Here is a 26,677-nt window from a genome sequence, read left to right as displayed (position 1 = left end):
AAAACCACTTTAACGTATGTATTTTGGAGCTGAAATTCCCTGTTCCCTGAAACCAGGTGACGGCAAATCAATGAAGGATAGTGCCTTGCTTTCAGAGCAAAGTACGTGTAGGTGGAGTTCTCTGAAAAGGATTTCAGACTTCCTTTCCAGCATGAATCTGAAAGATCCTGATGTTACTGACTTCAAATTAAAAACTTTTGGTGTCGTCTTCTCAAAATGTGTGGATTAGAAACTGTTTAACTTCAATTACTTTGAAGGGCATTGCACTTCAGCAGGAAAGGAGAATTAGCTTTTTTTATTGCACTGCAAGACTTCATAGTCTCTTCCAGGCAATTATTATTGCTGTATTATGTTTGAAAATTTTCAGTGTTTCTGGTGATGCTCCTGGGAATGAAACTTAGTGGTTATAAAATTATTACCCTGGAGTCTTATTCTACATACTTTTCATCTTTGTCTTAGAACTTCATGGAGTTCCTTTAGATAGACTCCCTAATAGCATTTTCACGGTTACAGTGCACCCAATGTGTAACTTCTGCAAATTTAGTAGTCAAATATAGGATTTGTTTTGAGAGTATAACCTACATATAGGTCATCTGAACTAGTTTTGCTCTCTAGTAAAACGCAAAGTTATTCAACTGGTAGTATGATAAGCCTGACATGTTTATGATGTTTTTTCAAAGTGAGAATATTCCAGATGGTGGATTTGTTGGTGTATCTGTTGTTTCCCAGTAGCTTCTTTCCTCTTATGTAATAAATAAATCAGTAAATAGATCTTTGTATCCATTAACATATTCACCTAGGTTCTCCTCTTAGGCTTGTTTTGTCAGTAACTAGCTAAAAACTTCACTCTGACTCATTGCTGCTCCTCCTACATTTGGAAGTCCATTCACAGGTTCAGAATTTGAAGCTTACAGAGCACTAGTGGAGTTGTGTTGCTACTAATAGCTCCCTGGTGGTATCTGGAGCAGTGATTTCTCCTTGTCATCCGTAAATTATGAAAGAATAAACCTTTGTTTGCTGCCCTAATAAAAGCTATAGGTGACCCGTGTATGTGTGCATGTGTGTGTGCCTTTGTGTGTAAAATGTATTTACTTGGCTGTAAATTTTATTTTTAATAAATAAATTGATACGTGGATCGTAAGCAGATATGGGCAGCTGAGCTCTGGCAGCAATGATAGCCTTCAGACTGGCAACCTGTTAGTATATATTTAGGTTTAACTGTCTGAGCATGAAGATAGTGTTGCATCCACGTGTAAGAGAAATCTAATATTATTTGTCGGTGGAGGAAAGACCTGTCAGAGTGTTTCACATGGACTGGTGCAAGTTCATCACTTGGAGGTGTTTTTGCCTAAATGAGCATGGGTGCCTGTGAGCACTTTCAACACTTGTTTACAGTGTTGCAAGGCCAAATAGCTCTAAATTGATGCTTGAACTCTGACTGAGACACGTTCTAACATAAATAGAGGTAACCTTCAAAATGCATGTCGCTTATGAAGTTTATGAACTCTTACACCGTCACTTCTCCCAGTCACAGCTACTTCGGCATTTTCTGCTGGACACTAGTTGTGACGCTCATAAATGGCTGGGCGTTCTCCTCGCTGGCCTGGGGGACAAAGTATATGATTATAATAAAGGATGCATGCTCTGAATAGCTGTTTTGTAAAGACTGCATTTATTGCTTGCCCTTCCAAGTTAAAAACTTTAACTTCAAATGGTAGAATGCATGAAATGTAATCTGTTCATGAAAGTTGCTCTTTGTTTAGTATATAAGCAGTGGCTATCAGTTTCAGTAACTGGATTTGCATTGTAAGTGGATTCAGTGATGGGGAAAACAGATGGATAGTTATCTTAAATGAACAAGCATAAATAAAGCTTCTGTACTACTCTTTTATAAGTGAAAGAAATGTGAAATTTAGATGTTAGGGCTTATAGATTGAAATATGTTGTTAAAACTGGATGTGTAAGTGATTTATTGCATACAGAATGGAAACAATGGATGCTTGATTGAACGCTTTTTCCCCTTTTCCCCTTTTTGTTGATGAAGAAATAATGTCAATAGATTGTTAGTTAGAGAATGCTAAATATTTAGTATAATTCTTTTTTCATCTTTACCTTTTAGGTCAGCAATTTGGCTTCATCACACTGAGTTTGCCTGCATTCAGAGCTGTTTACCTACAGTAATTCGCTCTGGTTGGAAGTGAACATGTCTCAAGTTCAAATTCAGAATCCTTCTGCTGCCCTTGCAGGGAGCCAAATATTGAATAAAAACCCATCTCTCTCACAGCCTTTGAGTATTCCTTCTACTACTAGTTCTTTACCCTCTGAAAATGCAGGTAGACCTATCCAAAACTCTGCTTTACCCTCTGCGTCAGTTACATCCACCAATGCAGCTGCAGGTAAGATTGAGTGTCTGTTAATAAGTGTATATATTCTTAGTATTTATAGTTTGGCATGATACATTTCTGATGTCTTGCACCTACAAATGCTTTAAAAGTACCGTTTTTCCAACTACAGCGGCTTGTAATGCTTTCTTCCTATTGAATGAAATCCGAGACAGACAGAAGCGTACTTGTCCTTGAAGTTCTAATAATGAATTGAAATGTTTGTAATAGTAAAGAATATTTAAAATTGTATAACATTGAGGTTTTGAAACATTGCTATCCATCTTTTCTACAAGTAGCTTGTTTTAAATACAAAAAAATTATGTTGTTTGGAATAGTTAGTTTAGTTCTATTATCATCAGTTCTTTCATGACCAGTTTAGTGATAAATATATTGAGCTAATAAAATATAATAGAACAAATAAAAGGTAATAAATAAAAAATAGATAATAGGGAAACATAGGAGAAGGAAAAAGAAATGAACCGACTTTTTGAAATTATTCAAAGCAGGTGACCATGATGAATACGTAGAAGATTTGTTCCTTGAAATGTACTACGTAAGATGTAAGCTAAATGTGGGAGTCTCCTAACTTCATACTTCTGGCTTACGTTAAAGCATTAAATTTAATAATGCTGTCTTTTCGGCACACACATTGCTTGGAAATCCCAGAGTTCAGTAATTTGTTGCCTGTTTTGCTAATGACCAGAACTGTCTATTCCAGCAAATCTTTTCTGAGAACTGGTGTATTGCAGACAACTAAATGCTAAGACAATGAGATTATTTTTTTTTTATTAAAAATTGTAGTAGGGTTCGTGGCTCTCTGTTCATTTATCTGATTTTATGTAATCTTTCAGCTCCTTCAAACATGGCAAACCCCAAAGAGAAGACTCCAATGTGTCTTGTGAATGAGTTAGCCCGTTTCAACAAGATTCAGCCTGAGTATAAGCTTTTGAGTGAGCAAGGTCCAGCTCATTCTAAGGTAAATATTCATAGAACTTTCTTGTTGCTGCTATTCATGCTCTTTCACTTTCATAAGTGGAAAGGCAAAGTATATACTTTCGGTGCAAGATAATACAGAATAATGGTGAGGGATGGGAAGCTCACAAAGTACTGACGGTAAGGAGTTGTGAAGCTGTTACCTAAAACTGCTTAGCTTTTTGGAAGAGTTCTTTATGTTAGCTCCATTATGAGATGCTTGACTTTAACTTTCGTTTAGCAAACCAAGGTTTGTCCCTTGCAGTCTTTGCTAAAAAATTTTGTATTAAATATGGATGATCTTTATACAGTCATTTTCTAGTATGATGTTAAGCTTTTGTTCTACATCTTGCCTGTTCTCCAGATTTTCTGTGTTCTTCCTGTGGTACATTTTGAGATAATCCCACAAACTTTAAAAGATTAAATTAGTTTCTTAGTCCAAATCATTGCGTGAGATGCAGGAAGATTTATGGCAATTATTTTTGTTTAGGAAAAATACTACATAAGTAGCTGTAACGCTTTTGTGTCTATGTAGTTGGTGAGGTACAAATCTGTATGTGTCGATATGCCTGGAATAAGTTTTACTACTTAATTTTAAGAGTTGTTCTCTCTTGTGCGGATCATAACTGAATGTTACTTTGCTGTTGCTCTGTTTTAGTTGTAAATAAAATGAACTTTTTTGTCCTAATTGCCCGATATTTGGAAAACAAGGATCTCGGTTTATGTTCTTTAATGCCTGAAGTACGGTATGATTGAACATCACTGAACATTTATCTGTTGTGGAACAGTTATTGCAGCAAAAGAATCTTTAGTTCTTCACAGTGGGAATATAGGAATGTCAAGGGTAGAGCAGCATGTGGGGTGCATCCCATGGCACGGCATATCTTAAATTTTTTCATCCTCACTGAAGATCTGTATTGTATGAGGACTGAGGTCAAGGCATACAAGGAAAATCTGCCTGAGACGTGTCTATTTAATCTGACATCATCTCCTTAGGGTGTTTCCTGGAAAAGCATTCGTTGTATGTTAGAGAAATTGCCTTGGAATTAAATAATATTAAGAACTAAAATCGTTTGTCCAAAATATGTGTAACGTCAGCTTCAATGTGCAAAGGAAGCAAGGTTTGCATTTACAAAAAGTATTGGAATAGCATTCAGAGCATGTGTTCACTTGTGTTTTCATTCTGATTGAAATTAAACTTCCTCTAATTACCAGGGAGATCTTAGATTGCCGTTGTATGATTAATTTGTGAAAATTTAGGACAATAAATATCCTTCCTTATTCCACATACTTAAAAAGAAGTGTCACAGAGCTTTGCTCTTTAATCAAATAGGCTTGTGCTCACCTGTGGGCATGTAGAAGCTTTTAAGGTGCAATGTGAACTTACATTTCTTCAAACTGCTGAAAAATATCATTGAAGAAAACCCACAGTATTAAAGCAAGGATTGAGCTATGTTGAATAAAAGTCTGAATTTCAAGGCTGCTGTTCGGAGTAATGATGGCATACCAGCTATGCGTGTAGCTGTCACCTCTATACACGTGGTGTCTTTTGTTTTTTAGCCTATCCAGTCTCGTGCAGTATGCAGGATAGCTGCTAGCTACAATTACTGTGAAATTCTTAGGTCAGTAATCAGGGCAATCCTATCGATGTCCAAAGCGTTTAAAATCTAGAGATGACATGGTAGTTGAGGAAAGCTTTGATTACAGTATTCTCAACTTCTGCATCACTAAAAGACTCATTGTTTTGTGGAAGAGGGTCTAATAAATTACGTGAGTTGTGAAGCAGCTCATAATAAAATTAACGTTTTCTATTTTTGAGGTGTTTACAGTTCAGCTGACTCTTGGGGACCAGCACTGGGAAGCTGAAGGAACTAGTATTAAAAAAGCGCAACATGCAGCAGCTGCCAAAGCTTTGGAAGGGACAAAATTCCCTAAGCCTACGGCTCGTCCATCTCGTAGTGAAGGCAAAAATCCAGGTATTATGTCACAGCAAACTGATTTTAAAAAAAAAAATAGAACACAGCTTTCTGGTTTTGTATGTATTTTAAAGTTGCATAAGGATGAATAAAAATAGTGATTCTGCATATTTAACAATGGCAAAACCAAACAGGAATTTGGTCAAAGCAAAGAATAATCTTTTGTGTGGGCAGATGAATGTGGTTGATTATGGCGATGGGATAATTCAAAAGCTTGCCAATACAGATTTCTTTGGAAATGTAAGTAAAAACAAAAACAAACAACAACAAAAGTCCTGTTAAACTTGTGTTGAGGGATTGGATCAGAACTTTGTAATTTCCATCATTTATACTTCTTTAAAAAGAAACGAATGTTGGTGTGTATAAAAGCATTTAAGTTGTAGCTAGCTATGTTTAGGGTACTTATTACTTTACTAAGATTGCTCTTAAGATATATTTAAAATGTAAAATTAAGTATGAACTAGCTGCACATGTGATTGTTTTGTATTTACTCTTAGTCACTTGAATCCAAAGCTATTGGGGCAGCATCAGTATGTTCAGCAAAGGTTAAAACTCATCTTTTGTGCCAGTTGTATACTCATATCACCTAAATTCTTTCTTTAAAAACACTTTCTACAGTCAACGGTGAAACTGTTAGAAGCTAGCAATTACTTATTTTGTCTGTGAATCTGTTCCATAATTTCATTTTCTTTTGGCAATTGCCTTATAACAAGATCCTGTTGTACTAGAGTACACACTGATTTTTGAGCCAGTGAGGCCTGTGATAGCAGAAATGACCACTTACGTGAGTGTTCTTTCTCAAATGAGAGTACTCAGAGTCAGTTCTTCATCCACAGGGTATCTGCATTGAGGGAAATGTTTGTAGCCCTCAGTAGCGATATAGCTTCCCTTTGAAAAAGCAAATTGCAATTTGAAAGTTGAAGAGTCATAAACCCCCTTCTTAGGTCATTGAGTACAAAGAGAAACATTTGATCGTTATCAGTAAACAACAGAAACAGTAGGTATGTAGCATGTCTGTTAATTTAATTTAAAAGTGTTTTGGGGGGAAGAGAAATTTCTGTTCTGCAGATCACATTGTTAGATACGCTGTAAAAATACATAGGTAGCTTTGCAAGTTTAAAAAAGAATTAAATAAACCCAAACAACAAATTCACTTTTTTGTAACAGGATTTGTCACAGCTGTACTAGGCTGCTAATTTAATATGCATCATATAGACTTATTTTCTTTGCGTTCATTAGCATTTCTATTAATAATTCATTCATTTAAGATACTGCACATGGCAAAACTTGAGCTTATTTTTCCCTGCTTTGAGACAGCACAAGAGTTTAGATTGTTTCAGTTCCTTGTGACAGGTGGACAACTCTCTTTACATTCCTTTTTATTTAGACAGTGTAACCCCCACAGTGGAGTTAAATGCACTTTGCATGAAGCTGGGAAAGAAACCTATGTACAAACCTATCGATCCTTACACGGGGATGAGATCAACTTACAGCTATACTATGAGAGGTGGCACTTATCCTCCTCCACGGTACGTATCATTTAACTTTTTTTTTTGGTTTTGCAGTCTTATATCTTTGAACTTCTGCTCTCTTTGTCCAGTGCTTTGATGCTATCTTCTGAAAACTGGCTAAAAATGCAACATCCCTTAAAGGGGTATTCAGCTTGGAACAGAGCCAGCTCATGAAGGAAAAGGTTTTGATAAGTACACCACATTAGTATCTAGTATCTCTAATTTGTCTTGTGTAAGGTTTTCTTTTTTCTTTAGGGGGGAGGGGGAAGGGGAGGAAAAAGGGAACTGAACCACATGATGAGGCGTTTTTGAGGGCATTCGGATATAGCCAGCTTCACGAAGTGAATAGCTAAATATTAGCTACATTTCCTTTCTGTGTAAAAGCAAAAGTGAAGAAAACAGATTGATGCTTTTTTGAAAGCCGTTTAAATTAAAGCTTCAGTTTGAAGAATTTTATATGGGCATAAGAAGTGAGAATTCAAAACTTAAGTCTATAAAAGTGCAGTAACATTGCCTTTCTCTGTTCTAATTGGTTAGATCTGTGTTCATATTGTAAAACAGAAATGTTGATACTCTGTTTCTAAGGTCTCCCCCTAAAATCTTTTAGACTTTAAATCAAAAATTTGCTTAATACTAGTGCTTCAGTGCTAAGTCGTGGTTACTGATATCCAAGAGATTCATCTATGTGTAACTTATGTTTCTGTTTACTTTGTAAGACAAACCATTTCCTTATGTAAATCTCTCTTTGCAGGTACTTTTACCCATTTCCTGTTGGGCCCTTACTTTATCAAGTTGAGCTTTCGATTGGAGGGCAGCAGTTTCATGGGAAAGGAAGAACAAGACAAGCTGCTAAGCATGATGCAGCTGCTAAAGCACTGAAAGTTCTGCAGAATGAGCCCTTGCCTGAGAAACCAGAGGTGGGAATTAATCTTGGTATTGTAAGCATAAATTGCTAAGATAAACTGAGATATTGTTGTAGATTTTTCCATTATTGAGAGGAATATGACAGTTGTGGAGTTTAATTCGGTGTAGCAGTGTTGACCTACTTGTGTCAGTAGAAACAATTTGATTTAAAAATATAAATTTCTATGGAACTAGAGTTTTCCCAAATGAAGAAATTAATTCTTTTGCTGTCGTATTTTTCCACAGCAATGCTATAGACCTCTGTCAGATATGAGCACTGGAGGCATAGATAGGAACTAATATCTTATCAGGTACAGATCATATACAAACTTCTGAAGAAGTGTGTAAATGGGGTACTTGCATTCTAGTATGGGCAACATAGAAATTAGACATGGGTTTGCTTCCTGGGCAAAATTCCTACATGATTTCAGAAAGAGCCACAGAAGTTCTAGAAGAGCAGTTCATGGAAATAGTAAACTCATTCGCACATTTTGATATGAATATTAGAAGCAAATTTTTATCCCTCTATATATTTATGGCTGCCCAGCACTTTCTATTGCAAGACCCTGTTGGGTTTTTTCGTGCTTTTTTGTTAAGTTGCTTTAGGCAGATGGTCTCATTGTGTGCACAGGAGTTACTCGTAGCTTCTGGGGCTGGTTGACTGCATACACCCTCTCCACGTGTGTTGGCTGACTGCTTTGGCCAAAGACTACTACAAAGAGTGTATTTAGCCTTTCCTATATGGGCTCATTATGCCTGTCTGAGTTATGAGGGCTTGATGTTAGAACTAAGAGCAAGAGATCTATTGATGTACTCCATGCTGGCATCTAGATCATGTTGAGGAGGAGGTCATGCAATACAAACCTAGAAGAAGAGTGAGTAGAACATTGCCAGAGAAGTGAGGAACGGGAAGTGGAGGTTAGACTGATAACTTACAGTCTGGGGAGCATAAGAACTTGCAGGATACGGAGTCTGGCTACGTGCAGAGAAAGGAGGGAAATGAAGAATTGGGCAAGAAGGTAACAAGGGGTCTCAGACTGGGGGAAAAAAAAACAGCTGGGAACTACCAGGAACGGCAGAGCAAGAGGACTGAGGAAATGTGTTGTGAAGCCAAGGGACATTGAGTTAAAACTTCTGAGTGTGCTTGTGGGAGAAAGCATTGCTTGGATAATTAGGCAAAACCACAGGATCTGATGGTTCAGGGAAGAGGCTGAGGAGGCACTGATGGGAGCGGTTCAGGTAACAAAGCTCTCCTGGAGGAACGCAGGTTATTGAATGGTAGAGGCAACTAAGAGTCAAGGGATTACAAATGCTATTAGGGAGAAGAGAGTGATACTGGGAATAGAAGCAGAAAGAGTGGAGATGAGTTCTGCACTGGAATCTAGAACCGGTGATAGGCAGAGTGTGGTCAGGGACAAGCTGGAGGCCATGCAGGAGAGGTCAAGCCTGAGGGAGATGTTCTCCTTCAGTGCAGGGGAACCCCAGATTCCTGAGTATTGTCGTTCTGTGTCAGTGATATATAACATCTTCTTTTTGCACTCACCCTCGTAAAAGATAACCTACTCTCATCAGCCATTTCTCCACCTCAGGTAGCAAAGTTGTGTGTACTGGACCCAAGGAGTCCGACTCTGCAGAAAATAACAGGATCACATGTAACTGACTTCTTTTCTGTTCGCTTTTTCAGAAATGCTTCTGAACAAGTGACTTTCTGAATATTTGTAGAGTTGTGTTTACAGTTGAGTAACATGAGGTCTTCAGAACAAACACTGCAATTGTCTTTACGTGACCACATATCCTTTTCTATAGGATGTCTCATTCAGTGTAAGGAGTGTAAAGCAAGAGGTAAAGGAAGTAAACCTACAGAGTCTTTTTTTTTTTTTTTTTTTTTTTAGGACATGATAAGGGACATACTATTGTGAATGATGCCAGAGATTGCAAGAAGGAGAATTATTTTATGAGTAAAACAGTTGCAAGCTCGGTGGGAGCTGAATGCTGTCTTGACCCTGCTATACATATGCTGGACAAGTCACTTAAACTTTCACAAGAAAAATGCATTTGTCATTTTATTTTTCTATTTATGTTTGACTTGTCTACAAAATGAACAGTAGGGAATGCAGCTATGCTTAAGGAGAGCAATCCTTTGAACACTGATACTGTTTTATAATAAGTAGTCGGATAAATGAGTCCTTAATTTAAAGTTTGGTACTTAAATACTACGTTCATTAACATTTGTGACTTTCAAATGTAGTTTTAGGAATGTCTGAGGGAATTGCTGTTTTTGTAACAGTGTTTTGCACTAGACAAGAGGAAGACGCCCAGAGAAGCTGTGGCTGCCCCATCCCTGGAGGTGTTCAAGGCCAGGCTGGACGGGGCTTTGAGCAGCCTGGTCTAGTGGGAGGTGTCCCTGCCCAGGGCAGGGGGGTTGGAACTGAATGAGCTTTAAGGTCCCTTCCAACTCCCAACCATTCTATGATTCTATAAGATAAAATAAGGAATATTTTACCACTAAGTGAGCACTGTTCATTCTTGCATTCAGTGAGGCAAGGCCCTTGAAGGATACGGCAGTGTAAGATCATAAGAGATGCTATTATAATGCGTGTATACAATGGAGGCAAATTAAGATTTCACAAGCAGACATAATGCTGATAATTCCTACCTGTCACTTGATGTTGCCAGTAATTTTCCTTTTAAATGTAGTTATTTTTGTGTGTCCCATTCATGTGTGTGTAAACAGAATACGCTTAACCTCGAACTCTCGTATTTCTTGGAGAGGGGGGTGATTTTGTAATTATTTTTTTTTTCATTTTACAAATTTTTGTATTTACGGGATTTTACTCTTGTACTTTTAAATTAGAAAATATTCAGTGCTTAAGAAGAAATTGTAGAATAAAATGATTAGACTTTAAGGGTAAGAATGACCATTTCCCACACCTTCTCAGACCACAAATCTAGAAGCAAGTGGCACGAAAAAAAAATTAATAGTATTAGCTTTCAACTGGACAAGGCCCTGCCTGAACAACCCAATTTAATTTTAAAATCCGCTCTGCTTTGAGTGGGAGGCTGTAGGAGGAGAGACCTCCAAAGGCCCCTTCCAACCTAAATAAGTTTGATTGAAGACACACTGACAAAGTTGCGGTACTTTGCATACTTTGCATATTCAAAGACGGAGGTGATAAAGTATCAACTTAAAACATAGAAAGTTATGCTTTCTAGCAGAAATTCTAACTTTTGCCTGAAAATACTAAAACGAGAATTGCTTCTACGTATTTTGCCGTCTTACTTGGTAAATATCAGCTGTTTTTTATACCCTTAACATGGAAGAAAATAGTCAGACTGATAGCCGTGTTGAAATCAGTGCAGTTCTAATCAGCAGCTCCACCGGTTTTCATAATTTGCTTAAAGCAGTCTTTGAGGAAGTGCATGTTGAAAGAGTTCCTAGAGAAGGGTGAATCCCTCTTAAAGGAGTATATTACTTTTGCAATTTGCTTGGGAGTTTTTTAATCTATCACTTCTGTTTCCTTTTGTGACTCTCTTTCACTTGTTAGAGGCAGATTTGAACAATTTGATGAGAGCTAAGTGGTAAATGCTTATATTCCCAGTCTCATTCTGATTGAGAGGCATAAATTCCTTGGAGAGTTCAGTCTATGCACACATGCAAACTCCTTTAAAAGCAGACTTTATAGATCATCTGCCTTGAGCTGTGCAGGGAAAGAGAAAGAGGGAGAGCGTGTGTTTATGATTAATTTTTATTTATCAAATAAACTAATCCAGAACTCAAGCAGAAGTAAAGTAGCTATAGTCTGTTAATTGTTATTTTGCTATTGATTTACTCTTTTTAGATTAAGGTATTGGAGAAAAGTATCTGTGTTTTTTACCATGTGAACAGATTTGGAATATGTCAAGAATATACACTGTAATATAGCAAACAATTACATGCTATTTATTTGCATTCTCTTGAAAGGATATTAAATAGGAAAAATCTAACCCAATAAAGACAAGTCACGTCTCCTTCGCAAGGAAAAATGTTGTAATTTGAAAAACTAGAATATATCTGAAATTACAAGGAGGGGAAAAATATTTGTAATTCAAGTGATTGTGCTAATGTTTTGACAGTAAGGGTTGTGACAGATCGTTCGTAGAGATGCTGGTAGTAAACTTGCTGCAATACCTAGACCGTAATAAAATAAGATCTTAGTAGTTCATTTTTCTGGGTATATGATGCTATTCCTTTTGGACTTACCAATTGCATTTGAAATAGGTTTTAGAATATGGTGATCAAGACTTTTGGCTCCTGTATTCAGTCTTGGTTCTGACAGTTTTTACCTGCCTTGTTCCTTCTGCTGAGGTATAGTATGGTTCCTCTAGCGCAGGTGTTGAGGTGTTGCCTCCACAATGGTCATGCAGTCGATGGCCATGCAGTCTGAGGCGCAGCACAGCTACCTGGCTCCTTGTGGGAGTGGTGCCATCATGTGGTCTCAGTTTTTGCAGACCTGAAAGTTGCTCAGTGTACACCTCCACGTAGAGGTTGAAGACTGGATGTAGTAGTGGGATCAGAAGTATCAGATGTTAGCATTCTACAAGGATGTTGGGCTATGTGTGCTCTTCTGAAACGTTTGCAACTCGAACCTGAAATACAAAGTCAACCCATAAGAACAGCGTGAAATCTGATGAGACAGTGAGAAGAGTGAAAACCACAGATTAATTTTACTAGTATTTTTTTTCTGGAATGGGAAGAGGCTGCTTTAAGTTGGTGGTAAAAAATTCCTTCATGTTTTTATCTAACGGACTTTGGGGATGCTTGCTACCATAAAAACTAGTTTTAACCAATGAGAGCTCTCTAGCATATTTCTGCTGCTCCAATAAAATATTTAAATCATTTTTGTTACCTGGTTGCATAACTAGTATTGTGGCATGATATAATTGGTGAAATTGTTGCTGTTCATCTTTATCATAATCTTTCCAATATCACTGTTGGACACTTAGTCTTAAAATTTCTCTGTTGCTGTTACCATGCCTCTTAGTTCATGTTGATCCCAACATCAGTGAAGACATTTTTGGAATCACAATCAAAATTTTACCTGGAGATACGTAGAAGTGCCTGTAGGTAAGCTTCACCTGGCACTGCTGTCCTCCTAGCAGGTGTAAGTTCTCAGAGATGTACACCATTTGATTTAAGGCAAGTTCCTGATAGTATGTTCTTCAGCTGAGAAGATCTGTAGACAAAGCGCTTACAAGGGAGCATGTTAAAAGACAGGACTGTGGCAGGGTCTAATTAGCCATACTTTATTCACATCGGTCCCACTCTCAGAATCTTTATTTTTCCTGCCCTTTCTCTTATCTGATACTGTCTTAGTGCTTTTGGTACGAATGTCCAATCAGTATATGAAAACTGTATTTCATAAAGGTACTTCCATTTGGAAATCAGTTCATTTAACACTTCAGTTTGTTTTTCTATAAATAGATTTTTAAACCTATTGGCCCTTATTCCATTTGTTCTTTCCTGTAATGAGCAGATGAAAATATGAAGGTTTGCTAGCTTTTACACGTACACCTTAAATGACCTTCTTAAATTTCAGTTCTGTAATATATGTGCTGCATTTCTACACATTCACGTAAAATGGCAGGAAAGGTTAGACTACTTAAAATTTTGAGAGTTCAGTAAACTGGTTGGATGGATAAAATTAAATTTAATAGGATCTTTATTTTAAATAGAGTATGCTTTTTTTAGGTTAACGGAAAAGAACCAGATGATGAAAATCTCAATAAATCTGAAATAAGCCAAGTTTTTGAGATTGCACTTAAAAGGAACTTGCCTGTGAATTTTGAGGTATGTTTATTTTACAAGCTCTAGATTTGTTTTTCGTAGAATATTAAGGTTACACATTAAGTTGAGTTTCTTCTAGATAACCCAAACAACTGACTTTTAACATGTCTTGTTAGTTGTGAATACACTTTTACCTTTGACAGTCACCCTGATTGTCTCGGGAGTTTATATGGTAAAGTGAAGAAAAAAGAAAAATCCACCTGTTCACGAATTCATGCACTAAAATCATCACATGAGTGAACAGCTACGCTGTGGTTGTCTGTGCAATCTTTTTTCAAGCTTTTTGGAAAATCAGTATTACAGTGAAGAAACAAAACACAACCCCACATTAATGGTTAGAACATTGAAGTGCAGAGTTGAGGCAAAAGAGCATAGCTCACTCTGAAAGACATTTATGGAAGTATTTGCGTAATTACGCACTGATGTGGACTACCCGCAAGTTGCAGAATCTCACAAATAGGTTTCTTTTCTTGCCATGAGGTGACCTCATGTGCATCTTACTTTCCTTTCCCTTTGGCCTGGCTGCTTGCTGCCTCTTTGCCCCTCCTTGATCATTTTAGTTATCTTAAATCCATAGCCTCCACAGGAGCATCTCTGTTTCACTAAAATATTAATTTATCGTGCTGCTTTCCTGAGCTGGCAGAGCAACATTTAAGTCAACTATCTGAATTATAATAGTAAGAAAATGCAATTGTGTGTAACTAAATTGCTTCTAAAACCATTCTATGAAATTTTACAGGAAGCTTTCAATTATTGCAGATTAGCCTGAGCGTCACTGGTAAAAACATATCGTCACATAAAGCCAGTTGTGGGTGGAAGTGCTTAATTCATTCTTACTTTTCGACTTTATGTATATTATGAAGTATGATGTATTATGAATGGAGTTAAAAGACTAAATCTGCAGTGGACAGCTGTCTCTTAGATGTCTCTAGAATTCTTGATTTCTGAACTAAAATTCTGGATCCTAAAGAATTGCTTTTTCTGTAATGTTCTAGTACCATAACATGATGCATTTAATGAGGTGATAACTGTGTGGAAATACACACTGATGAAATAAAAACAGTCATATTTTAATATTGGAAGAGTAAATCAGTAAATTGAATAAGATGTGTTAATGACTTATATGTAAATACTGTTTACTGCTTGCTGCATCTAATCTTTTTAAAGTATATGTTTATTTGGGTGGGATTATATTATTAGAGTGAGTATGATTTACATCTCTACTTTCTGGATTGTATAAGAATCTAAAATCTCTTTATCCGTAGTTCTTGAGAGATGTTTGCTATAAACAATGTGCCCTACCATTTTTAATAAGTGTTTATCACGCTTTCACTCAGTTTTTCCCTCTGAAACAGGTGACCAAGGAAAGTGGTCCTCCCCATATGAAGAGCTTTGTAACCAAGGTGTCAGTTGGAGAATTCATGGGTGAAGGTGAAGGAAAGAGCAAGAAGATCTCCAAGAAAAACGCTGCAATAGCAGTCCTAGAAGAACTGAAAAAATTGCCACCCCTTCCTACGGTTGAGAAAATGAAGCCACGAATCAAAAAGAAAACAAAATCAATAGTGAAGGTAAGAGACAAACAGATTGGAAATCTGACTGTTATAAATAATCATCAGATCAGAAAACTGAGTTAATTATAAACACTTTTCAACTACTCAACCTTTATCATCGGTCTGATACTACCAATCAAATGATATTTTGCTCCCACTCTAAATGGGGTTCTGGCACCACTTTTACAACAGTTATCAGTAAATTCGGGGCGAAAGGGAAACCTTATAGAAGAATGAGTGGCACATAAAAATCAAGCTCTGACTTTCAGGCTTTGGGTTTTGCATGCTGTTGCTTGTGCAGCTTCTCCTGCGAGCCTGTCCCTCCTAATATAGCAGGATTAGAACTTGTAAAACTATTACCAGTGGTAGGTTACCTGTGGTCAACTGTGACAGCGGAGTCGAATAAACCAAGTGTTTCTCTGGCTATGACAGTGTTTCATTAAGCAACTTTTGTTTCAGTATTTTTAAATTCCTGAATTTTTAAATGCATGAATTCACTGACATGATGCATTTTGTCTGTTAAACCAAATATTCTTAAATTTTGCCTTATTTCCTAAACATTGTTCTACCTAGCTGCAGACGAGTCCAGAATATGGTCAAGGAATGAATCCCATCAGCAGACTTGCCCAGATACAGCAGGCCAAGAAAGAAAAGGAACCAGAGTACATGCTCATCACAGAACGTGGCCTTCCAAGGCGCAGGGAGTTTGTTATGCAGGTTTGTATGTTAATTTGAGAAATCCAGTTGCATGGTTTTAATGTCTGTCTTTTTTTGTTGTTGTTGTTGGCTTATGGTAATCAAGTTGTCATGATGATATACAAAGTTAACAGGATTATGTCCAAATGTCCGTGAAATTTATTAAGAAAACATCTAGTGGGCTACATTCATGGAAGATAAAGGTTCAAGAGAAGTGATCTGAATCATGTTTAAAAAAAATTGCATAGGGCACCAGCAGTCTATGTTGTTATTGCCTAATGTTTTAATTAACAGGAATATTAATATTCTGCTAAGAGGTACTGAGCTGCTTACATTTTGTAATGTAGGATTTATTAACAGGAACCCGGGCATCCTTCACTTCCTCCTTCCCCTGAGTTTTTGTGTGCTGCTTTAGAGTGCAGCACTTTCTGCACTCTGCATTGCAAATCCCAATAGCACAGTAGTATTTTTGAGTACTACTAGCCTCTGATACTTAAGCGCGTTCTCCAGACCTCTCTCCTCTTCTGGCCAAGACAGGAAAGTGAGTTGCTTTCTTTCCATTACATTAGTAAATCTGCTAAACCCGTAGTTTCAGCTTGGAAAATTTTTATCTGCTGTGATACCAGTTTTGAGCATTTAGGCTGTTGCCAAGGTGAGATGATGAAATGTAGTTGTTTTTGTGACTTCTGTTTGGGTTTTTTGTGCTCGGAGGCCAATGATCATTGATAATAAACAACTTGCGTAGAATAATGATCACTTGAACTATTTTGTGACTCATGGCGTGCTTGAGACACAGATCACTAGTAAGTGTATTCTCATACTTCTGTTTAAGAATTGATTTGGTTTTTTGTCCTCTCTTGTCCAGGTGAAAGTTGGTGTACACACAGCCGAAGGAATGGGCACGAACAAAAAAGTTGCTAAACGCAATGCAGCTGAAAATATGTTGGAAATTTTAGGTTTCAAAGTCCCTCAACCTCAACCTCCAAAGCCAGCATTAAAGACAGAAGAGAAGGTAAGAGTTTTTAACAATCAGTCGCGGTTTAATACTACAGCAAAAGTTGAATTGAAACAGTAGCAGCTTTTCAAGGCAGTAAGTCTGTAGTAAATTCATGCTTTCTGCACTAGCCAGGAAGCAGTTGTATTGAGGTGACTGTTCTCTAAAAAATAGTTAATTTTGGAAACATTAAGGATTCAATTTTGCAAATAAATCAAAGTCTCATCAGAAGGCTAAATGAATGTATTTCTTCTTTATAGAATGGCTCAGAACCTGTGATAATTGATGTATTGGTCTTAGAAACTTGCAGACATGTAGTTTATAGGACTTTGTGGTAGCAATAGTGTTCTGTCACCTTATCACCAACTGCAGTGGAAAGTTTGTTATGGGTCTCTTTCTTTGGTGGGTCCTTAGCAGGGAAAGAGCATTGTGTTCTCCTCTTAATTCAGCAGATGTTACCAGAGAGTTAAAATGGCAAGTGTGGGTTTAGTTTTCTCCTATTCGTGTGCATGCTCATTTGTGTCCGGTGTGTTGTCCTCAACAATACGCATAACTAATGTTAGTTTAACTGGCTTTATTATGGTATCAAGTTCTCAAAATCTGTGTTCTTAGTACCACTTCACTGGTCTGTAGATAGTTTTAGTCATTCAGTAAGAATCACTGAACTTGTGTCTTCTTGGTAGCTATGTAATAATTGAGGTTTTGGAATAATAAATTTTTCAGTAAAATTTTGAGTAGTTGACCTTGAAGACTTGGGGACAAAAGAATTTTAAAGGAATATGCTGTGTTTGGCTTTTTTCCTTTTATTTTTAAGACACCGGTAAAGAAACCAGCCGATGGAAGAAAAGTAACCTTTTTTGAGCCAGGCTCTGAAGAGACTTCAACTAGTAAGTAACCTTACTGAGAGAAGCGTGGCCCTGTTAGTGTGTGTGTGTATCTAAGATGCGTTTCTCAGTCCCTTCAATAGTGTCGTTTAACAGTCCGTAATGAGTAGAGGTGTGTAACTGCTGGCTTGCAAACTCCGTCTACCCCTTGGGAAGGTTTTGTTCAAATCCCAAAGAGCTTATTCCTCCCAAGTCATACAGTATTCAGCTTGCTTGGCCACTGACTCGGGGCCGAGCTAAAAGCGCGTGTGTGCTAATGGGTTAGTCGAGCAGTTAGTGGAGGTGCAGCTGCTGCTACCTGCAGCCTTTGGGCTTGTCTTACCTCAATCTGAGGGATCTTGGGACAGGTTTCAACCTGTGTCTAGGGCTTTCTAGGACAAGAAAGGACCGAGCTTGGTTCTGATCCAGGGACCAGGCTCCTTCAACGAACAGCAGGAGTGAAGTGGGTGCAATTTCCATGGGGAAAAAGGTTAAGGGGAGGAGGAGAGATCAGCCTCTCTGGCTCAGCAGAACGTTTCTCGGTTATAGGGTCCAAAGGGGGATGGGAGCAGATTTCCTGGGAAAAGGTTTGGGGTTTCTGGCACCTAGGAACAGCCTTCTAGATTTGGAAGAATGGTTGCAGGTTGAAAGACTGTCCCAGAAATGTCACTCTAAGCCTGAGGTGGAGTAGCAATGGGAGGGTGGTGCTGAATTTGTTGAGGCAGAGTTAGCTGTGGTAAGTTTGGCCGTATCAACGTACAGATGTTGAGGGAATAACTGCAGTATGTTGAAGACTGTTACTGGGATGAAGACGAGAAAGGATGTCAGTACTAACTGAAATTGGTCTTCCTAAAGCAGAATTGGAGAAGGAAGGAATGGCCTTGTAGTACAGAACAACCTCTTCGTCTGTGCTTGGTCTCTAATGACTGAGAGCAAGGAACTGTGCCTGCATTTATTTCAGACAGATGATGGTTATAGTGGTCACCCACAGATGACTGGCTGGAACAAAAAAAACCCAAACCTGGCCACCAAGTACACAGCTGTTGGCTTTCTCTAATGTCAACTGTTGGGAGGAGTCGTTATGGAAAGTTTGTCTGTCGCAACATATCTGTTCTGGATAGTATGTTTCAGGTGCTTTTTAAGTATAATTTTGTTGCTTAAATCATGAATAGTTGGAATTGACTTGGATTTTAGTAACGTTGCACTGCATCCATAAGATCCTCGGTAAACTTCCTGATTTCTTATTCGAACTTTGCCATCCTTGCTTTCTTCCATCTACAGATTTTGGCTTTCATCCTTAGATTTGAAATAGCTCAGTCCTGCTGAACGCTGTTCTGCCGTAAGACTCACTCTTCAGTTTATTTCAGTGGCACTCTCTTCTCTGCCTTTCTTGAGCACACCTCTGTAATTTTCCTCCATAGTTCTGTGTACGTGAGTTCCTGGTAAAAAGCTGTTCTTATCCCTCTTAAATCTAACTTATGCCATAGTGGCAATAATTGCTGTCAGCTTGACCATGGTTGGATATTTGCTGGAAATAGTCATTCTTTCTTCTTCATACTGTGCTAACATTACATTTAACCTTACCTACCTGTTTACACTTTCACAATATACAGTTTAAACTTTGTGGACTATCTGTCACTGTCTTTACAATATTTAACAGTGGCTCTGGCCATTCTGTGGTTTCATTATTTGCTCCTACAGTTTAAATGATCAAATAAAAAATTCTGAAACCAAAAGATATATCTGAAATGTGGTTGCAATTGTCTGAGGCATCTGTAAGCTTGACTGACCCGGAGAAACTGCTCCCAGAGGTAAAGGTGCTTCTTTTGGCAGAAGCAGGTGTTTCACTGAATTGTTTATTCAGTAAGGAAACTGTCTTGGTGATGATGAATCTCTGACCCACCAAAGGTGAATCAAGCCTTTCAAAGTAATTTGAAACTTTTTTTTTTCCAGAAGTGGCTTTTGATGCCTATATATGCCTTCATGTGCCCGCAGAAGGCATCATAGGAATAGCTAGCATCTGTTTAGTATGTACCTCTCTCTTCTCAGGTAATAAAGAAGATGAATTTAGGATGCCTTATCTCAGCCATCAGCAGCTTCCTGCTGGAATTCTTCCCATGGTCCCTGAGGTTGCACAGGCTGTAGGAGCCAACCAAGGACACCACACCAAAGAGTTCAGTAGGGCAGCCCCAAATCCTGCCAAGGCTACCGTAACAGCAATGATTGCTAGAGAGCTTTTGTATGGTGGTACTTCTCCTACTGCTGAGACCATATTAAAGAATAACAACTCATCAGGCTACGTACCCCACGGACCACTTACTAGGCCCTCTGAGCAGCTGGACTATCTTTCCAACGTTCAAGGAATCCAGGTAAACTTTCAGCTTTGCAAGATTTCTTCCTAAGCTATCCAAACCGGTCCAACCTGTTGCTTGTTCTAAAGCTTTTTAGTTCTGCTGGTGACTGATGTATTCGGAGGCTGCTTGTTAAGCTGAAATTCATGTAAATGTTTTACTTTACCTATGAAGTGTACTGAATTTTACAGCTTTTTTTTTTTTATTTAGTTTTCAAATGTACATTTCTGTACTGCAGCCTCAGCTTTAATTCAGTGCTACTCTGAATTCTTGGAAGAATAAAATTGAAATTAACATTTTCTGAAAATTGCCAGATGTATGAACATAATATGAACTTGAAGTTGGCTGATCTGAAATATTTTTTTTTAATAATCATTCATACATTAACATTTGCTGTAAGCTGTACATTTTCTTGTGTTTGGTCCCTTTAATCGGAATTGCATATAAGTTCCTATATAAATATGTTAAAGGAGCTCAGTGGATTAAAAAGTATAATAGGGAAAATTTTAAATGCAGATAGCTCTGATCAGAGTAAAGGTCCTGGCAACAACCATTATTACGTAGCCACTTTTATTCAGAAGGCTTGCAGAGCTCTCATGATTACTAAAGAACATTGCAAGTGAAGTCAAACTTCAAAGTAAATGGTTCTGCTGGCTGACAATGATTAAAGTTCAGCTTCATAGATGGGCAAGTAATCTATAGCAGTTGTGATCTATTTCCTGTACTTGGTTAACTGAAAATAAATAAATCCTTCTCTTTTCTTCAGGTTGAATATAAAGACTTTCCAAAAAATAACAAGAATGAGTTTGTATCTCTTATAAACTGTTCCTCTCAGCCACCACTGATCAGTCATGGAATTGGAAAGGATGTAGAATCTTGCCACGATATGGTATGATGACTGTTGCTGAAACGCTTTCTCTTTGGCCTTCAGTGAGCTAAGGGATGCAGCAGACAGACCAAGGTTTCACGTTACTACTGGATAGCAGTGAATGAAATGCTGTACAATTCCCTGGCTAATTTTTGTCTAATATTTCACAGGTTGCTGAAATAATTGATTAATAATGTCAGAATCTAATCTAAATAACCTTCAAAGTGGTTAATATATGCTCACAATTTTGGTCTGCAAAAGCACTTTATCTTGATGTTATTTGCATGAGTGTATATTAAAGAAAATGTATGAAAAGGAACTTTTAAAACATAAGAGCATATCGGCTTATTTTCTGTACCAGAATGGGCTGCTATTTCATTGGGAACCATCATACTTGGGTTCACGTTACCAGACTTTCTGCGGGAACAGAATTCAAAATGGAAGAAAGGCAATTCACCATTAGATAGCTGGAGACACTCTCAATCTGTTAAGCTCCCTTTATAAAAAACAATCTTTTATTCACAGGAGCTGAAATATTTCTTTGTGAAAGAATGAGTCTTATAGACTGTCAACTGTAAGGGACTTTGTCTATAAAAGACATTAGATACTGCTAACAGTATCTACAGAGTCTACTATAATTTGAAAAGAGTTTAGTTCTTTTGGTAACCAATGGCGACCTGAGTACTGACTGCCGGCTAAAGTAATAGTTTGCAATATGTCAATGCACTTAGGAAAACCTGATTTTTTTTATACTAAAAAATTTTGCAGTAATTTTCTAATGGCTATAATTTCATACAGATTCCTTTTATCTTTGTCACTTGATATTGACATTTTCATAGCTATCTCTACATCTTGTTGCAAAGAGCTCCTGTAAGACTAAGTACACAAGTCAGGGCAGGAGGTAGAAGGGAAAAGCATAGACAGAGCTTAAGCGTTGCAACTGGGCCAACGTGAGAACAGTTTCAGCTTTCAGGAATGCATGTGCCATAACTAATCAGGGATATTCTGAAAAGGTGCACCTGAAATTAATCTGAATAAAGTTGAAAAAAATTTTCAGTTCTCAAAGAAGGTGACTGACTTTTGCATTAGCCCTGTCGCGTTGACTCTTCTTTTAAACAGTCACATGTGCCCTATCTGTGTTGTATTTTTGATTCTTGTGTAAGTGGCTTTCTTTTTCTGCAAAGGACTTTTTGGTTCTGTGTATTTTAATGTTCTTTGTCTTAAGCTCTGTACAGTTTGAGACATTACTGATTTCGTGTCTTCTTCCTTGATATTAATAGTACTCCTGATTTAAATTTCCCCCATTGCTAAAACAATTGCAATGGGAATCCCCTAGCCGCAGCACCATTCTGTTGTTTAACGTAGCAAGATGAAATTCTACACCATTGCATTTTTTCCATCATAATTATATATCTTAAAAAACATGTTACCAAAATTAGAACATTTACTTTGTTTCAAGTGAGCCCTGGTCCTGCTTTCACTAAATGAATGAAGTGGACTTAGGTTGAATTGCTGAATGCTCTCTCTTTTTTTCAGGCTGCACTGAATATTTTAAAGTTGCTGTCTGAGTTGGACCAACAAACCACAGAGATGCCACGAACAGGAAATGGACCAATGTCTGTGTGAGTGTGACCCATTGACTTTCCCTTGAATTAACGGAAACTTCTAACCCTAGGATGTTCTCTAAACAAATAAAATGTGAGGGTTTTTTCTTTGCCAGAAAAGTTAAAATGCCAAGGGCTGTTGTCTTCTTCAGAAGGATGAGAGGGTAGGTTTTATGATCAAGCTTGTAATTTTCATGTGTCAAATGCAAATTACTAAGCAGGAGCAAGTGGATAAAATGTAATGACTGTGATACAGCGCGATTCTGACTGTGATCCCTCTGCTTATATTATTTATTTACATATATTTGTAAATAGTGTGACTTTTCGGTATGTTTAAGCGTTGCAGCTGCTCCTCTCTTTCGAGAAATTTTCTGTTTGTAAAATGTAAGCAATGTATAGGTTTCACAGCTTGAAACATGGAGGGCTTGCCAATAACTCTCTTTGAGTTTGGGGGGAGTTTGGCCTCTCATTTAGATAATAAGCTCTCAAAGTTCTGGAATTAACAAAGTGACAATTGATTTAAAAGGGAGGCCAATTATATGGAAACAAATCATTGTATGCATCTCAAATTCTTTGTATCCAATTTAGAAGTTTCTTGTTCATGGAAATAGTGTTTTATCTCCTAAGTAACAGGTGTGTTCTCATTTGTAGATGTGTGAAACAAGAAATGGAAAGTGACCCTCTTCTCAAACCGGCTAACTCAAACACTTTGGGACAAACACTGGACAGCACTGCCTAAAAAAGGCTTTTGACTGGACCCAAACCTGAAAGCACCAGAGAAAATCAAATGCTTCCTATTAATGTAACCTAACTGTTTTAGAGTGCTACAGTCTTTACAACCTACTGTAGTGTCTAAATCATAACCGTTGCTTTTTCTTCAAACAGTGATAAATTTTTAGTTTCATTATGTTGTTTTGATTGAAATGACACTATAAATTTTTCATTTAAAAGTTTCTTAATTGTATCTAGAACAATAGCACAGTTTAGAAACTTTGTCTTCTGAGACTGACATGTTATCTGTGAACTAACTTGGGAAGATCATATCCATGTATGTGGTTATTTTGTTTTTATTGAAATAGCAACGTTTCACTGGAAACAAATTGTGTGCCCACCGTTTTTAAAAGTCCAATATTTTCACAAACCTTAGCTTAATTATCCAACGGTTGAATGAATTAAAACTCTTTAGGAATTTTAAACTTTGTTTGATCACTTTTGGTTAATTTCTAGTTTTCTTTGAGTGGGGGGTAGGGGAACTCGAATGCAACGTGACTTTAAATGATCTCTGATCGATGTTTTAAGGATTGTGTGTATAGATGGCACACAGCTCACTACATTACAGGATATGATCTCAATGTAGTGCATATAAAACTGCAGATTGATTTTCCTTGAGTGCTTTATACTGTTTAATTACATCTCCATGTAGGGCTGAAAAAAATTACCTATGTTTATATATAAACTGTGTTGCTTTTGATGTTGTGTTATTGCGCACTGAACCGTGCGCAATAAAGTTTTTTGCATATGGTCCAGGTAAAGCACGATAGCCTTGCAAGTTAAGTACTGCTTCAGTTCATTGTTTACGCTGGAATTTTTTCTCCCCATGGAATGTAAGTAAAACGTAGTGTTTGTCACCAATAAATGGTAATACTAAATTTTTTTGGTTAATTTATTCTTGTATGCCACTACAGGGGCTGCTTTTTTTATAGGATTTGTAATGCTTGTGATATAGTACGGGCAGTATTGTAAAGCTATGGAGTAACTGTACAATGGTTATCAATTACATATAAATAACTACTATTTAGTAATGTTGAGGATGTGAAAACCTGGCAAGGTCAAGGAAATTCAAAAGTAACGTGGGTACATTTTGTTATTTGTGCCACAGTGTGTTAGTGCAACTGTATTAATGGGAGCTTAAACTAAAGTTAAGATTATGACAAGAAACCTGGCACAACAGGTTGGTATGATTTCAAAGTTTAAGTCTCTACTTTTAAGTTTCCTTGTTTGCTTGTAATTTGAGTCATAACCTTGCCTTGCACTTAGTAATTTTGCGGGGGTGGTACTTTCAAAGCAAAACTTTCCCTCTAGCAACAAAATCTGGCACGGTAGACTGACACATGAAAGTGTATCGTTTGGATGTGAACTACGTTCAGTGTGTACTTTACTGGTGATCTGTAGCAGCACTTCCTAAACACATGTTTGCAGCGCGTGTAGTAACTCTCATCACAGAAAGCAGTTACTGCATTTGCTGTCTCTCAAAGCTAAATGTCTCGGCCATTTTATTTGCATTATCAAAAGCAATCAGGCCACATTAACTGCATACCAAACTTTATTGAATCAAGTTGGTTTTGAGCATTATAAGCGGGAAAAAAAAAAAACATTGTAAAGTTTTTTGGGTTTTGTTTTCTTTTTTTTTTTTTACATTTGTAGAACTAAAATGCTGTACATTTAAAAATTAAAAGAAACTTGCTAGGCTGAGGCTTTGTATTGCAAATTCTTACAACTTAGAAACTGCTTACCAAACAATTTATAGGGCAAAAAAAAAAAAAATACCACATTGATAGCAATGTAAATGGTCTGCCTACCTTTATCCGCAGTTACTTAGGAGTTCTCTCTCTGGATGGGACTGGAGCCTTTTCTTCTGTTTTGCAGCGTTCATTTGTTGATAATGCTGTGTTTCATATGAACCTGAATGAAGGTACTTTGCCATAGATACCTCTGTTCCAATAGTCTTAAATGCATCTGTCATCTTAGAGGTGCAATGTAAGAGAAGGTTCTTCTGTCAAAGAGCTTGTAATCACAGCCCCATGATGGAAGACTTCAGGTCACTATGCGGATTCTGGGTAAGCCAAAGGGAGTTCTAGATAAAAGTCTGGTTTTTTTTCTAGAGCACTACAATCACTTGCTTTTTCTGTTGTCTGCTCTGTGCTTGACACAGCAAAGCTAGGAAGAATGATTATGTATTACATGTAATCACCGGAAGGCTTTATATGACACTTTGATTCAACAGATAATAAAATGTTCTATGAAGAACAGAAATATAAGAAAACTGAGGAGAAGGTGAAATTCTCTGGCTGCAGTAGACTAGCAAGCTGGTACTGGTATAAAGCATACATTTCTGAGTACTAGCAAAGTGCTGTCTGCAAGACACCTCACCTTCTTGGGTTCTTTCTTTGAACTTTTTACTTTTGTTTTTGATCTTAAGAAACCTTTTGACTGCAAGTGAATGAGCTGGAGCTTCCAAATATGAGTGTCAGTGTACATTAACTCAGGCTTTGTGCCGTTCAGTAATGATCCCATTATAGAAAATGTAAGTATAGGGTCTGTTCCAAAATTACTTTCTTGTATTCAGATCTCAATTGGTTAGGGTTGTTCTCCCACAAGCGGATTTTACCAAGCATTTTTCTCCCCATTATCTTATTTGACTCTGCTTAAATTGCCACATTTTAGTAAATTAATGCATTTTTTTCTGTTTCTCCATAAGTATTTGGCAATATGGCACCACTAATCTGAGTGTTCCAGAATCTGCCATACATTTAACAAATTGTGACATTTTGCACTCAAAATATTTAGTTTAGTTCAGCTGCAGACAACTTCCCTTTAATCGCTTTCAAATGGGAGTAAGAAAAACAAAGTATTTAATGCGATCTATCAGGCTTGTAACTATTGTGCTAACAGCTGCAACACTGATCTTGTTTCTTTTCAGAACTTACCATGTTATTATTCCAGCCCCTTAAATCATATGGCCAGTGTTCTGCAAGTAGGGATGCCCTCAAGCCACAGCTTCAAAGTGGAGAGGAAGGAGGTCTGATCCTAAGGGATCTGCTTTAGTGTAACTTGTAATGGAGGGTGATTCCTGAGGAGGCTGGTCTGGTCGCTGGGGGACAGGAGATGTGATGTGGCAAAACGAGTCACTGAATTCCAGTGCATTTCAGTCTTGTTCATTTGGACCTTTTTTAACGCCTGCCCATCCCGCTTCCAAACGCGGAGCATACGGGCTCAAAGGAAGTATCTGAGGAGTTTGGAAACCAGATTCTGGAAATATTTATGTTCATTTTCCAGTAGTTCAGCTTGTAAATAAGATCAGCAGAGACCAGACAGTGTAGGCAATACATTTTTCTTCACCAAAGAAAATGTCCTGTCTGCCTGTCCTTCCTCCCATGTCTAGAGTCTGCCAGTCTCCAGTC

At 37.6% G+C, this 26,677-nt stretch overlaps 1 protein-coding gene across 5 annotated transcripts in view; it reads left to right on the top strand.

Moving 5' to 3' along the window:
* STAU1 (staufen double-stranded RNA binding protein 1) overlaps positions 1-24,145 on the top strand; it is a 32,705-nt gene extending 8,560 nt beyond the window's left edge. For 2 of the 5 annotated variants that reach the window (XM_054218335.1, XM_054218336.1), the window contains 14 exons: positions 2,120-2,396; positions 3,236-3,360; positions 5,176-5,332; positions 6,720-6,861; positions 7,595-7,760; positions 13,475-13,573; positions 14,908-15,138; positions 15,694-15,837; positions 16,682-16,828; positions 17,625-17,697; positions 19,723-20,042; positions 20,791-20,913; positions 22,429-22,514; positions 23,148-24,145. In XM_054218335.1, the coding sequence (XP_054074310.1) occupies positions 2,204-2,396; positions 3,236-3,360; positions 5,176-5,332; positions 6,720-6,861; positions 7,595-7,760; positions 13,475-13,573; positions 14,908-15,138; positions 15,694-15,837; positions 16,682-16,828; positions 17,625-17,697; positions 19,723-20,042; positions 20,791-20,913; positions 22,429-22,514; positions 23,148-23,235 (2,094 nt within the window). In that variant the 5' untranslated portion in view covers positions 2,120-2,203 and the 3' untranslated portion in view covers positions 23,236-24,145. The remainder of the gene's footprint in view (positions 1-2,119; positions 2,397-3,235; positions 3,361-5,175; positions 5,333-6,719; positions 6,862-7,594; positions 7,761-13,474; positions 13,574-14,907; positions 15,139-15,693; positions 15,838-16,681; positions 16,829-17,624; positions 17,698-19,722; positions 20,043-20,790; positions 20,914-22,428; positions 22,515-23,147) is intronic. The other 3 variants (XM_054218337.1, XM_054218338.1, XM_054218339.1) reach the window with 3 other exon arrangements.
* Positions 24,146-26,677: the final 2,532 nt, after the last annotated feature.

This window comes from Rissa tridactyla, chromosome 12 (genome assembly GCF_028500815.1).
Source record: "Rissa tridactyla isolate bRisTri1 chromosome 12, bRisTri1.patW.cur.20221130, whole genome shotgun sequence".
NCBI classification, from domain to species: Eukaryota; Metazoa; Chordata; class Aves; order Charadriiformes; family Laridae; genus Rissa; species Rissa tridactyla.
The sequence above is the reverse complement of the archived record's forward strand: the minus strand, read 5'-3'. Positions and strand labels throughout refer to the sequence as shown.